Genomic DNA, 15,359 nt, shown 5'->3' with positions numbered 1-15,359 from the left:
GCTATTACTGTGAAATGTGCAAACTATTGTTTGTGGAAGAAAAGATCTGTTTCCTTAAGCACATAAATTGCGGGGGAGGGGGGGTTTGGGGGGAGGTGAGCATTCATTTTAAATTGGAAGCCTGCTCTTATCTCAGTAAGCCTACGGTTTCTTTTGTGGTGACTCCATAAGACTTTTTATCTATTTCATTAGCATTGAGCTAAAAGCTTTTGTTGGACAAGAAAAAAAAAGATAGTTAGGATTTCTGTACACAACTGATTATATTTAATGACTATTTCATGGCATGGGGGCTACAGTCCTATGAAGCCTCTTTAAGTATACTCAAGTACTTGGGAAAGATTAGATTGATTTGGGACACTTTTTATTTGATAATAATTCTTTTCTCCTGGGGTTGTGCTGGATGGAGGATACTATGTGGAGGAAACTATTGATTTGAGAGAGGAGCAGAGCTTAAAGTTTGGGGAACCTTGGTGTCTTGAACTCATTGTATGTTAAGTTAAATCCATAGTACACATACTTTAAATTGAAATTAATAAAAGTCTAATGGTTGTTGTGATATCCCTAGGAATCTCTATAATTTCCTAGTAATTATATAAAATATACATATTTGTGTCCCGTTTAAAATAATATGTGGAGCTTCTATCTAAATCACTCCTTTGACTTGCACCCAAACAGTATATTTTCTGCCCCATTTAGCACTAAACTACACCATCAAAATGCTATGGCCTTAATAGAGAACCTGTTTGTGTAGCAAAAACCAGATTTTGATTTTTATTTTTTGTCTATTCTGTTCTTGTAAGTTACTCAGTTAAGTCAGAAACTGTCCATATGTTAACACAGCACTTAGGTTGACCTATTTGAAGAACAATTGTCTTGTAGATCTTTCATGTTAAACCATAACATATCCATTTCAGAGAAACTCTACTTTCTCTTCATAAGATTATAGGTTATGATTCATGGCATATATATGTCTTGACATTTTTCATATACATAGAGCTGTTGTGGGGCTAGAGATTATCATTTGGGTCTGTCCCATTTGCCCCCCCTTTTGTTTTTTTTAAAAAGAGGATGTTGCAATTATTATGCTATTATTCTACAGAATAGTTTATTCATAAGTACAGTTAGTATAAAGTTTAAAAGATACAAATAAGTAAAATATTTTTGATCTTCAGAAAAAATAAGCATAACTTGCTGAGGGGCAACAGCTGGAAAAACAGGGGACGCCAAACAAACTGCAATCAATCCAGCACAGACTTTGCCATATTTCAATCATAAGAGATCAGTTTTGTGACTTCATTCTGCATGAATTTTATCCAGCACATGAAATTAGACATAAAATCTCATTTATTTTTATTTTGTATTACACTGTTCCAGCACTGGAAGCTGAGAATAGCACCATAAAATAGCAAATATGAGTAGCCCAGCCATTTTAATTTCAGTGACACAGATTTTAATACAACACTGGGAAATAGTTGTGATCAGTTACAATTATAGGAATATAGTGATAAAGATGTTTCTAATGTAATGAAATGATAGATTGAAAAGCAGGACATCTTAATAGTAATGATTGCCTTGCAATAATGAACATTATTTATTATGTTAAACTGAAATGTCAAACTGATGAGGAAGAATAATAGTACACAAGTGATACTGATAAAGTTGTCCATATCTGAGTATGCTACCAGAGTCTGTGAGTTTCAAATTATGTGCTTTCCTTCCAGATTTAATTTTTGTGCTGAATCAAACATATATTGCATTTCTCAGCCTCTGTCTTCCAGATATTGCCAATGCATATCATATCAAGGGCTCATGGATAATAATACAGGGAGCAGGTATCCAGAACCCTATTAATATTGTGTGCACTCCATGCTAGCATTTGTAAGAAAGGGATTGAGGATGAGAGTGAAAGAAACATGGCAAGCTGCCCAGAAGCAGTTGTAGAGAGGTACCAAGGTACAAGAGCAAACTGGAATGCCAGGCAGAGGCATCTCTCAGAACAATAATATAGGTTTAATTCATCTTTACAATCTGCATTATAATCTCATAATGTGAGGTACTGAAGGGTGATAGCTCAGAGACGGAACACATGGTTTACATGCAAAAAGCCAGGTTCATTGTCTTGCTATCTCTAGGCATAGCTTGCAGATGTACATTCCTGTCTGGAAGCTGGTAGAAAACAGTATTGAGTTAGATTGATGAAGGGAATGAATAAGAAAAAGGCAGTTTCCTTTGTTTCAATGAGCAATTTCAATTACCAGAGGCTTCACTTTGTAATTTAAGCCATCACTACTGTTGCTGTATTCTGCTCCTGCTCCCACAAACTATTAGTTTTGAGACTGAAGGAAAACCTAATGAAACTTCATTCAGGAACCCAGTTCTTTCTTTCTTTCATAAAATAGTTCAACAAACTCACTTTGCTACAAGATTTTCAGTTAACTGTACAAAACCAGTATGAACAACTGGCAATACTGGTCCTGTTAGGTTAGAACAATGTATAAGTCCCAGCAAATGATTAAATAAACATGCAAACAAACCAGCTCTACCTACCAAAGTGTTTGCCCCATATTCTTTCCTTATTTGGAAATTCTATGAGGGTTTGCTATTTCAAGGGTCCTCAACCTTGGCAACTTTGAGACTTGTGGCTTTGCTGGCTGAGGAATTCTGGGAGTTGAAGTCCACAAATCTTAAAGTTGCCAAGGTTGAGGAAGGCCTGTGCTATTTAATAATGTTCACCAGGAACTAGAGATAGTCCTCAAATACAACCATTTGTTTAGTGACTGTTCAAAGTTATAGCGGCACTGAAAATAGTGACTCATGATCGTTTTTCACATTTACAACCATAGCAGACTCCCTATGATCACATAATCAGAATTCATCCCCTTAGCAATTGGAATGTATTTATGACAGTTCTACTGTCCAGGGTCATGTGACCTTCCCAGTTGACTTTCAACTATCAAAGTCTTTGAAGATTTGCTTAACGACCACATGATTCACTTAATAGCTGCAATGATTCACTTAACAACTGCGGCAAAAAAGTTCTAAAATGGGGCAAAACTCACTTAACAACTGCCTTGCTTAATATCAGAAATGCTGGGCTCAAGTTGTGGACCACCTGTATATTATATTTCAGTGTTTCTCAGCCTTGCCAACTTTAACTCCAAATCTGGGAGTTGAAGTCCACACAATTTAAAGTTGTCAGGATTGAGACACCTTTTGTATGTGGAAATGTAAAAACAATGTTTTGCCCTTTTGAAGAAGAGGTACAGTGGTTCATTTTATATCAAATGCATCAACAGGTGCCAATGATACTATGCACTTATTGTCATCATATGGTACTGATTTGTTTTTATTCTGTTTATTTAAGCTGGATGAAGAAGCCTCGTTGTGGAGTTCCTGATCAGATGAGAGGCAACTCTAGATTTAACATTCGTCGAAAGCGATATGCATTAACAGGGCAGAAGTGGCAACACAAATATATCACTTACAGGTATGAAAGCAAAACTGTGACCCTTTAATATAGAATTGCTTAACACTTCAAAAAATACAGTTCTGCTGCTTAGTATTTGTGAAAGACAAGAAACTGGTTGCTGCCTGAAAATATGAATAGTGTTTTCAGGAGAAAAGGCTCTTGTACTACAAAGGTGGATAATGGGTTTAAATATCAAATGTAACTTTGAACTTTTCAAAGTCAAATTAATTCCCTATTTCCTATGTGTTAAGTATTTATTTATTTATTTGTTTGTTTGTTTATTAGATTTCTGTACTGCCTATCTCATCTAGATAAATTAGATTTTAAATTGGATTTCAACAAGAAAGAATAAGAAGAAAAATCTACTCATTTCAATTTACCAGTAACAACAGTGTGTTGATTACATTTTATAAAGTTTAGGAGAAAAAAATAGTTTGCAGTTAGCAGCTGTAGGATAGCAAGAGAGAAATTAACTGTACATTATCAAAGAAAATGTGAAGAAGTTATTTTCTTTGTCTTGTTTTTCCCATTAAGGTTAGGTTGGAAGAGTTGTGAACAAAAGTATTTTTAGTTCAAAAGCCTAAGGACAAAGTTATCAGCATGTCCAAATAAAGTCCTGAGTTTGATTCTGGCTCATAAATAATGTCTATGGAAATTCTCAGTCATCCAGGCCATGGTTGGCCCAAAGATGCTTTTTCAAAAGGGAACTGAACTTCATTTTTCCTTGAAGATGTTTCACTTCTCATCCAAGAATCTTCTTCAGTGAAGAAGCGCCTTTGGGTTATAAGGAAGAAATGCAACTTGGATCAAAGTTGGAAATCTTTTCCAACTCTCACAGTTATTGTATATTCTTGGATTCCTTAGTTCTTGCACATGATTCACAAGGTTTCAGCAGTTTTAGCAGCATGTGAAACCACGCCCCCTCTGGTCTGTGGAAAAAACTCTCTCCACAGAACTGGTCCTTGGTGCCCAAAAGGTTGGGAGCCGCTGTATTAGCAGTACGTTTTATGCATCATCACAGGAATAAGTTACAATGGAAAAAGGCTGATGAAAGGGGAAATTAAATAGCATTGAAAATGTTGTTTCTACTTAGAATTGGGAAAAAGAGAGGGGAAAAAAGGGTGAAATTCTCTACATGGATGCATTGGCTAAAAAAAGATCTTCCTGTTGGTAGTTGTCCTTTAATGTTTACAGATGTATAGGTTAATAGTAGAGTTAGCAGTTGATGATTCAAATGGTAATTAAAGAGGAAATGATGCTGTATTTCCTGCCTTTCTGCAGACTTTTGTGTTTTGAATACTGAGATCTTAGTATGATTAACTGAACACCCTTATAAACATCCCAATACTGATAACTTAATAGGACAGTATTTACCATTGTAGATATTTGTAGATGCACTCATTTAAATATACTTTCCTTACTCACTTCTAATTTTTAGTGTTGAACTGAAAAGAAGATCTATACAAGATCTATAGATCCATAAACAGAGGTGCTTGTATGCACATCCTCAGATCCATGCACTTTTTAGTTTGGGGTGTGAAAGGACTTTAGTGCAAAAGCTTCAATGACCATTATATTTGATCAGGATAATTTATCTATTTATGGAATCACCACAGTTACTGAAAGGAAGTTGTTACCTTACCTTTATAAAGTTATTGTTATTCCATCCAGAAATTTCAGTCTTTTAGGAACATAATGAACATGTTAATCTCTTGATATCCTTCAGATATCTTCCCTAACCTTTCCTATTTATTGTTCTAATATTTTTAGTAGTCAATCATATTATTGGCCTTAGCATCATCCAAGGAAGAATAAATTGATTAATGGCAACTTAGAAAATATTTTGCTTTTCTTTTACTCTCCTGTGGTATAATTTCATAGGCATATTTTAAGCCAAGGCATTACAAATGTTGCTTGCTAATAAATAAATGAGTTCCTGGAAAAATCTTCAATTTAATTTCTAAAGGAGCCTTGGTGGAGCAGTGGGCTAATGCCTCCTTAAGTAACACCAGCTGCCTGCAATTAGTGCAGGTTCGCATCCCACCAGGCTCAAGGTTGACTCAGCCTTCCATCCTTCCGAGGTAGGTAAAATGAGGACCCAGATTGTTGGGGGCAATAAGCTGACTTTGTAATAATGCCGCTTAGGGTGTGTGTGAAAGCCCTAATAAGCAGGCATATACATAGAATGAAGGCTACTGCTAAGCTTGTAAGCCGCCCTGAGTCTTCGGAGAAGGGCGGGATATAAATGGAATTTTTTTTAAAAAAATGCTTTAAATATGTATTATTTATTTATTCATTAAATTTATGTCATGCCCATCTTATCAGTGATTTGTTAGCTAGTTAGGAATAACATATAATCTTTTTGCTTACACTTTTTTGCTAATAATACAGTAATTTGTTGATAATTACCGTATATAATAGTACTTAATATATAAATATGTCTGAAATAACTGGCCTGTGTCTGACCAATTATTCTCAGTAAACATTACACCAATCTAGTAAGATAGACATTCAGTAAAAAAAAAGTGCACTCAAATTTATGTTGTGTTTTGCTAATATTTTAGCTACCAGATAATTTTAGGTAACATGTTATTTTCTATCATACCAATTTCTTATTTGTACTGGCTTCTGCTTCAGAAACATTTCCATTATGGTTTTGATATTTATATTCACTGAATAATATTTGTTCCCAGTATCACTTGCCATCTGTTAGTTGTCTATATATTAAATTATTGTATTTTACTCCAATTTCATTTTAAATTGTTTTTATAAGATTGTATTAATATTATGTGTTTTGAACTCTGTATTTTGATATGGCCTAAGGGCTAATCAATAAACTAATTATTATTACTTGCCATCTGTGAAATCTATTTTCATGTCAGTTGCCTTTTTTGAGATAAATTATTAGAGACCTCTTATTTGTTTTAGATCTTTGTGTTATAACAGATCTATACTGTTTTGCTAGATAATAAATTAATATGATTAGTTGTACAATGTGTCAGTTTGCAAGGTAGTCTTTAGGTTTTACATGATACTATAAGTAGTACAGAATAGCTTGATCATGGGGTAAAATTGGGCTTTAGTTGAGCTGATGATATGCTGGTTAAATGAATAAAAATTAATTGCTGCTATAAACAGGGAAAGCCTCAGTTGACTGAAGCCCTAATGGGTGTTGGAAGTCAATATTTACGGCTCCTCTAGTAACAAATATGACTTATGGGGGATTGCAACTTGAAGTGTAAGTTGAATAAATGTCAAAGGGCATTCATTTGTTCATGAATGAAATCAGAGAAACCCCCCCACCCCCGCCCCAGACATCCAGCTACACTTTGTATCTATAAAACTAAGAGAACTGTAATGAATGAAGGTAATTTGATCTTGGGGAGGTGTAAGGAATCACTGACCTTGGAGGAACTGCTATTATGAATATATAATTTAAGCCCATGACCAGAAAAAAACATTAGAAATAAATTTAAATTGACTCCACCTTGTGTAATAGGGAGGGAGAGAAAACACTGTCAGGTTTTCAAGATTCCTTTACTAGCACTTTTATCAATAAAGAAAGGTTCTGACTATTTTTACAGAGTCTGATTTTCTGCCCTGGCCAAAGGATTGACAGGAATGGAATTGATGTTACATGCAGGGAACTGAAGATGTAGATTTGAATTAGAATCAAAAGACTAAAATGTATATCCAAAAGTATGCACTGATGGCATCTAAGTTGTTATAAGTCCTTGTGAAAGTAGAAAACTATAGTATGGTGAACTAGACATAGGTTAACATTTTACATCAATATATCATAAGAAAAAATATTAGGTGATAAGGAATGGATCGATGGGAACAAAAGTATGTAAAATTCTAAAATGGTTTTCCTTAATTTCCTTATAGGAATTAAATTGAAAACAGCAGCTGCCAAATGAGTTGCTATTTGATGGTTTTGATTTTCTAACACAGCACAACACACACACAGAGAGAGAATCCCAACTATAATATAATTATTAATTAGTAAATAAATAATATCTTTGTTAGGACCAAAATCAGGATAAATCTAAATCTCCTAGATGAACTAGAATAAATAACTAAAACAAAAGTTGGGAAGGGAAACTGTAAAGCCTAATGCCTTTGCTAACCAGTTTTTAAGATGGAATGTAGAAAGCAATGCATGTATTTAATTCAATTAGAAAAAGATTATAAAATGATCCAGGTTGGTTTATGATACAGCATGAATATCCATGATCCTAGTGTATACAGGCTGTTAAGCTTTGGCCATAGCTTTTGGATATGTGAATTTCTTCATTATGTATATTCTCGTAGATTAAGAACAATAGTGTTGTGCTGGGAAAGAGAAGAGATCGATGCATGCTACATACCATTTTTATGGTGTATGTCAGTGGCCCCCAACCTTTTGGGACTGGTTCTGTAGAGAAGGGTTTCTCCATGAACCGAAGAGGACATGGTTTTGTGTACTTCCTGCATGCTGCAGATGGGGCTTCACTTGTGTAATAACATAATGTATCTGCCATGATGGAAATCTTATTGTATCCTAGAAATGGCTATAAAAGGTTCAAGTGCTTAAACCTCTTAGAAAATTGAAAATTTTCCAACAGATTAAATAGATGACTGAGTATGTTCATGAACAGCTCTATTTCAGACAAAAGGGCATCACTGACAGAAAGTGGCTACTTAACGGTTTATCTGTTTATTGAAACTGAGCATTTCACCAATTCAGCTTTCCTTGCACCTGTCATCGACAAGGCAGACTCATCCATCATACAAAATTGTATTTATATGCTTAAAATTGTTGTCTTGTATTATTATTGTTAGAGTTCATGTATCAAAATGTCACCTCCCCTTCCCCTTTTCTGACTATAAAATGACTTTTCAGGGATATAATTTTTAGTTTTAAAATTTAAAAAAAATATAGAAGAAGGATCACCAAGTGTATGTTTTTGGAATCCTTTTTTTCTGCCAGTTTATCTTTATTAATACTGCTGTCTTCCTAAATTGGTATTTACATATAAGTACCTTTCAGCTACTCAGTAAGTAATTTGGTTCTTGATTTTAGAACAATCAATTATTATAGGTAGATGTAATCAGCTCCCAATTAGTTATCACATAGCAATATATTTCAATAGTCACTGATATAATCTCTAACCTTTCAATGGAGAACATCAGTGGGTTTAAGTGCTTCAGCAGCAAGACATTTCAGAAGCTGTTGTGAATGGATACCTGAAATATGGCAAAATTAAAACAAGAAATACAAATATAAAAGGTCTAGCTTTAGGAAATATATGATGCCATTAATCAAATATATTTTTGTAATGTTTCATAAGTGAATCATCAGAAGTTTTTGTTCATGAACATTTTTCAGTCTGACAAAAAAGATCTTATTCAGAGGAAAGTTAAATGTTATAGGGCATTGCATTGGGACATTTTCTTTTAAATATAGAATTAGTTACATATTATTTGTCACATCTTTAAAAAGTATATTAGCCAACTATTTAGTTTGAGCACAGAAATTAACTTGATTTTAATGTCTTCTCTATCTATATCTTTGGGTACTGATTTCTATTGCCATTGTCTACAAGTGGCAATGGTTTGGGACATGGCAGTGCCAACCCTTCAGACACCATTTATAAAGTGTAGCTTTACAAAATTGAAAAAAAATGAAACTATTTTCTGGATATTTTCTTATTCTGTCTGGTATTTTTCTTGCTACATAGACCTCTTTCCTCAACATCTTTTCCTCCCTTCTGACTTTTGGCCTTAAGCTTCACTCAACCAGGTTCATTCCAGATAATACTGACGTACATGCTGGATTTTACAGCTTGCACATCTAAGGCACATCAAATTAAGAAGGACTGATTTATATAATAACTTTTGGAGTTACTAATAATGTAATGTATCAACCAAAATGATATTTAATACAAAATAAATTGTCAGTGTAGTAATAAATGTAAACTGACCTCGGTGTCACCAATCTGTAGTAATGAACATTAATAAACAATTACTTTATGGAGTTGTTATAGTGTTACATATCAGCAGATTTCAATATGTGAAATCACTATATTTGATATAGTTTCAAGAATTGTTGCTCCATCCCCACTACATCAAAATGGCTGATATAATTTGCATTTAAGAGTGAGATATGTGGTACTATTGATAAGGAGACATCTATGTTTACTTGTTTGTTTGTTTGTTTTTTTGGTGCAGCATAAAGAATGTCACTCCAAAAGTAGGAGATGCTGAAACCCGTAAAGCTATTCGACGTGCCTTCGATGTGTGGCAGAATGTAACCCCTCTGACATTTGAGGAAGTTCCTTATGTAGAACTGGAGAATGGCAAGAAAGATGTGGATATTACTATAATTTTTGCATCAGGTTTTCATGGAGACAGTTCTCCATTCGATGGGGAAGGAGGATTTTTGGCTCATGCTTATTTTCCTGGGCCAGGAATTGGAGGTGATACTCATTTTGACTCAGATGAGCCATGGACTTTGGGAAATCCCAATCATGATGGTAAGAGCCCAATTCTACTTAAATATATTTGATAGATGGATGTGCCATATTACTTTTAACTTGAAGGCAATTTTATTGTTTTTTTTTTAAAAAGCAATAGTTCATATATTGAGGGGCGGGTGTTGTGTATTATCAATATGGTATAAACTCTGGAAAAACAACTGGAATTTGTACTTCTGCAATTTGGTACTTAGACACTATATGTTAGTGGTCTATGATCATGGTTGTCAAATGTTTGGGGACACCATGCCATCCTTGTGCTATTGGATACATAAATCATTTAAAATTGGATGTGTTGGATGTAAAGAATTTTGACAGTCACCTAAAAAGCGAGTAGTGAAAGGTCAGTGAGCATCCTTTTGGGAAACTCATTTGATAGTAGTTGGATCATCACAGGGAAAGCCCAAATTTAATCTTGTTTCTACAACTTATAACCTGATGAGAAGAAATCTTTTCTTTATCATAATAGATGCAAACTGTTTTATATACTTTCTTGAATATCCTTTTGTCAGGGACATTGTAAGGTCCAGTACCCTATCCCAATATAATTACATGGGAAGTATAATACAGGAATAGCATTCAGTTTCATAGCTGTTAAAAATAATTACTTTCTATCATTAAACATTTTGGTGGAGTTAAATGCTGACAAACGCAAGAAAAGACTGCCTTCCATTTCTGTATCTGCTCATCTACAACCTATACTACTTATAATGATACACTAGATTACTCAAAGATTTAATCTGGCGTAATAGAGAAATAAGGACATCAAAAAATTCATTGTATAATATGTTCAAGCAACCACTGGTTTATTTTATATATATACTCATTTTGGATTTCTAGTGAGAAAGCGAATAACAGTTAAACAAATATGAGAATATAATTATTGTTCTATATTGAAACTGTTTACTTAATATTTTTTCCCCTGGGAATTGCTACTATCAAAAACAGTCTTAGAAGAAATCAAAATAATGTTTGTGCTTAATATAAATGCATTTAAAAATGTAGTTCTTTAGATGTAATTTGAGTGGCTTGCTACATGAAATATGGCTCAAAAGTAGCAGTAAATGATACATTTAAAACAATACATTTAATGGTAATTAAGACTGAATAATGATCCAAGCTCATTAGGGAAAACTTTGTAATGTCAGGAAAAGGAAGGAACTAATTCTGAACGGAACTCAAATGGCCTTTCAACTACAACTACAACAACTAGGCTTTAAAAAGGGATTATGTATAAATTAAGGTGTATTGATTGGTTTGCGGCTTCCTTTCTATTTTATTTTTTTCCTAGGGATCTAATATTTGAAGATTCAGCCTTTGTTTGGATGATCTTTACATTTACATGCCTGTAATAAGGATTTAATTTAATACTATCTGCAATGTGTCGAGCACGGCAATATGTCTAAATGGTCCATTTTTTTTGCAGTGCAGCAGGCTCAATAAGACAGCAGTTTATTGATCTTAACCATCGCAGGAACTAATAGCAACTTCACTTATGTCAAATGGAATCCTACCTTCTTGACAGCAAAATGAACTCTGTTGCTTGTGGTTTTCTTTGAGTTATAAATCTCAGCTCTCTATCAGAGAAAGAATTAGATAAATCTAAGAACCTCAGCAGGATGAAGATGTTATGGGGTAGAATTTTAATTAAAGACCTAAATGAGGAAATATACAGAATTTATACTGCAGCACCTTTATTTTGATTTGCTAAATTAAAGATCAGATTTATCAATAGTATGTGTTTACCCATAGAGACGTAATTATGGAGAGTCATGTTCCAGAACCAAAGAACCTGGGCTATAAATTAAATATGCAAAGGGAAGTTGTGTATTCAAGGAAAAAAATAAATGGTGCCCTTATGGCCAACCAAAAGCTATGACTATAATTTTAACCAGGCAGCTATTGCTTGCCAAACCAGACTTACCGCAGCTTAATAACATTGAGCTGCCGCCTCAGACTGAATCATCTCATATTTGTAATGTAAGTTAATGTAATGATGGAAAGATTTGTGTTATTTGCACTGTCATAAATGATTAGATGTTTGTAACTTTAAGAAATATATATATATATATATATATATATATATATATATATATATATATATATATATATATATATATATATATATATATATATATATATATATATATATATATACACACACATACATGTGTGTGTGTGTGTGTGTGTGTGTGTGTGTTTGTGTGTTAAGTATTTGTCAAGGCTTTTTGAATGTACCTTGCTAATTAACTCTTTCATTCCTGCTTTGGCCTGTCTCAAGGCTTATCCACAGGATATAGTCAACTATGACAGCTCATTATTTGTGCAAATTATTCAAATTGCTAATAAAGAATTTTGGGAGGCTGAGATGATCATTTTGAACTCTTTATGTTCTCATCAATCAGTCATACCCTTTATCTGAGATTCGAACCTGGGCTGATTATATATATGTTTTCTGAGGTTTTCGCGGGTGTTTGTATGTAGATCTTTGGTCATTTGGGTTTTTTCCCATGTAGAATTGGAGGTGTCAGGGCAACGTTTCGATGAAATCTCATCTGTGATCCTCAGGCTTCAGCTTCGTTCTTCTGGGAGAAGTGTGTGGTAGTGGCTGTTTTTTCTTCCTTTTTAAACTGCCAGAGGGGGTGTGTTCTGTGGGTGGAGGTGTGCTCTGATTGGGTGGGGAGTTAGCTGTGTTCTGATTGGGTGGGAGTGTGTTTTGAATGGGGGCTGTGTTCTGATTGGGTGGGGATGTGTTTTGAGTGGATGGTCTGGTCTCAGCTGCCAGCCTTAGACCTGAACTGGTGAGTTGTGCTGCTTTTGTTCGGCTCTGTGTTTGTGGTGGTGCCATGTTTTTATAGTGGGTGTCAGTTTGCTTATTGTGTGGTTTGGAGGGGTTTAAAGTCCGCCCCGAGGTCTCTCATTTGTGGAGTTCCTCAGGGGTCGGTCCTCTCTCCCCTCCTGTTCAATATCTATATGAAGCTGCTGGGTGAGATCATTCGTGGTTTTGGGGTGGGGTATCATCAGTACGCTGATGATACCCAACTTTTTCTTTCCACCCCAAACCAACTCAGTGATGCCCTCGACGTGATGTCCCGTTGCCTGGAGGCGGTTCAGGTTTGGATGGGGAGGAACAGGCTCCGACTCAATCCTACCAAGACTGAGTGGCTGTGCATACAGGCATCTCAAGTGGGTCATTCTATTCCACCTTTAATGATGGGGGGTGAGGTGTTACCCCCCATCGATAGGGCTCACAACTTGGGTGTCCTCCTGGATTCGCGGCTCAGTTTTGAAGATCATATAGGAGCCGTGACCAGGGGGGCTTTTGCCCAGGTTCGCCTGGTGCGCCAGTTGTGGCCCTATCTGGACTGAGATGCCTTGCACACAGTCACTCATGCGCTCGTTACCTCCCGGTTAGACTACTGTAACGCTCTCTACATGGGGCTGCCCTTGAGGACCACTCGGAGGCTTCAACTGGTGCAGAATGCGGCCGTGCGAGTTGTGATGGGGGCTCCCCGATACTCCCATGTAACACCTCTGCTCCGCTAGCTGCATTGGCTTCCAGTTGCCCTCCGGGTGAGATTCAAGCTGCTGGTGATGACCTATAAAGCCCTAAATGGCTTGGGTCCGGGATATCTAAGGGAACACTTGCTGCCGGCATCAAGTTCCCTTCGTCCTGTGCACTCCCACAGGGAGGGCCTTCTCAGGGTGCCGTTGGCAAAGGATTGCCGGAGGGTGACACCCAGGGGGAGGGCCTTCTCTGTGGGTGCGCCTGCCCTCTGGAACCAGTTACCCATAGAGCTCAGGACTGCCCCTGATTTTCGTTCGTTCCGCCAGGACCTGAAGACCTGGCTCTTTGAGCTTTCCGGCCAGGACTGAGAACTTTTTAATTTTTAACCTATTGTAATTGGGGTTTTAATTAGAGTTAAGGGTTTTAGATTTAATCAAGGATAATTTAATTTTTTTAATTTGTTATTAATTTTTGTATTGTTATATTGTTTTAATTGCCTTGTGAACCGCCCTGGGTCGTACGGGAGAAGGGCGGTATATAAGTTTAAATAATAAATAAATAAATAAATAAAGTGGCTGATGTTGCAGCTGTAGTTAGTTTTCTGTTTTGTGGTTGTGTGTCGTTATTGTTGTGGGTTCGGATTTGCTTTTTGAATGGTTGTGTGGTGGTGATGTCATGTGATGTTATCATGAGTTTGGGTCTGGTATCATTCTTGGTGGTTGGGACTCATCTGTCAATCAAGGCGGATTTACTGTGTATATATATATATATATATATATATATATATATATATATATATATATAATCAGTGCCACTGTACTCTGGGATAAAATTAATACTTGGCTGATATAATATTACAAACTGTCAGTATTCTTTTCTTAAGCAGTTCTTTCTGTATAGAACAGGATCTGGATCAGTATATTGATACTGTACATATATCAATGTTAAAAATACACATATTTTTCATTCTGTTAATCAATTTAACATATATTAAATAATAGAATGAATATTTGAGACATTCCTGAATTATCAGTTTATGGCAGAATCTTACTCTTGATAGCTTTTTCTGTGGCTGTTATTTAGAATTTTATACAGGCATGCCTGGTGGGTAAAGGAAAATCAACACGCAGATTATAAGACCAGTAAACACTGTTTCCTTGTATAAATTTACATGATTATTTTATTTTTAAAGATGAATATTTTAATTTAAAGCAATATAATTATTAGGTTCAAAATTATTATTTAGATGCATATTGCCACATTATCAGGTATCATTCAAATATAGGATTTTTTAACAAAAACAAATGCAAAAGCATGCCTATAATGTGAAAATGCAGGGTGAGTTGATATATTCATGCTATCATCATTGATAGTCCTGTGCTATTTCCACTCAGATGTCTGCCATATTAAAGAATTAACTTTGTTCCATTCCACCACCACCCCACTCCCTGGACATTTCTTCAAGTTCTGAATTTTTTACCATTGAGATCATAAACATAGAATTTAATTACCTATAAGCACCAAAATTCAGAAGGAATATAGAAGCACCTTTCCAATAATAAAACAACAAATTTAATAAAAATGATTATTTTATTAAAAGAGTTAAGTTCCATGAACTGTAGCTATAAGCCTACAGTTACTTCATCAAGGCTGTTATGGTTAAATTAATGTAGGATTTGAAAAAAAGAAGAAATGTCATAAGCAACAACAAACAACAAAAGAAATACGTTAATAATGTTAATAATATTGATAATGAAAGAGACCTTATAACAAACAAAATAAAATTTCATAAATATTTGGAAACCTGTAAGTTTTCCCAGGTAGGGAAGTCTGGAAGTTGAGTGAATTGATCAATGTGATTCTA

The 15,359-nt window shown here is 35.1% G+C and overlaps 1 protein-coding gene across 1 annotated transcript in view; it reads left to right on the top strand.

The window, feature by feature from the left end:
• The window catches only part of MMP16 (matrix metallopeptidase 16), a gene marked incomplete at both ends in the record, with an annotated part of 169,740 nt that overhangs the window by 84,997 nt on the left and 69,384 nt on the right, over positions 1–15,359 (top strand). Inside the window, 2 exons of the mRNA XM_081322723.1 lie at positions 3,365–3,487; positions 9,683–9,987. Coding sequence (XP_081178849.1) covers positions 3,365–3,487; positions 9,683–9,987 — 428 coding nt within the window. The remainder of the gene's footprint in view (positions 1–3,364; positions 3,488–9,682; positions 9,988–15,359) is intronic.

Source organism: Vipera berus (assembly GCF_964194415.1).
Source record: "Vipera berus genome assembly, chromosome: 3".
NCBI lineage: Eukaryota > Metazoa > Chordata > Lepidosauria > Squamata > Viperidae > Vipera > Vipera berus.
This window is presented reverse-complemented; position numbering and strand designations above follow the sequence as displayed.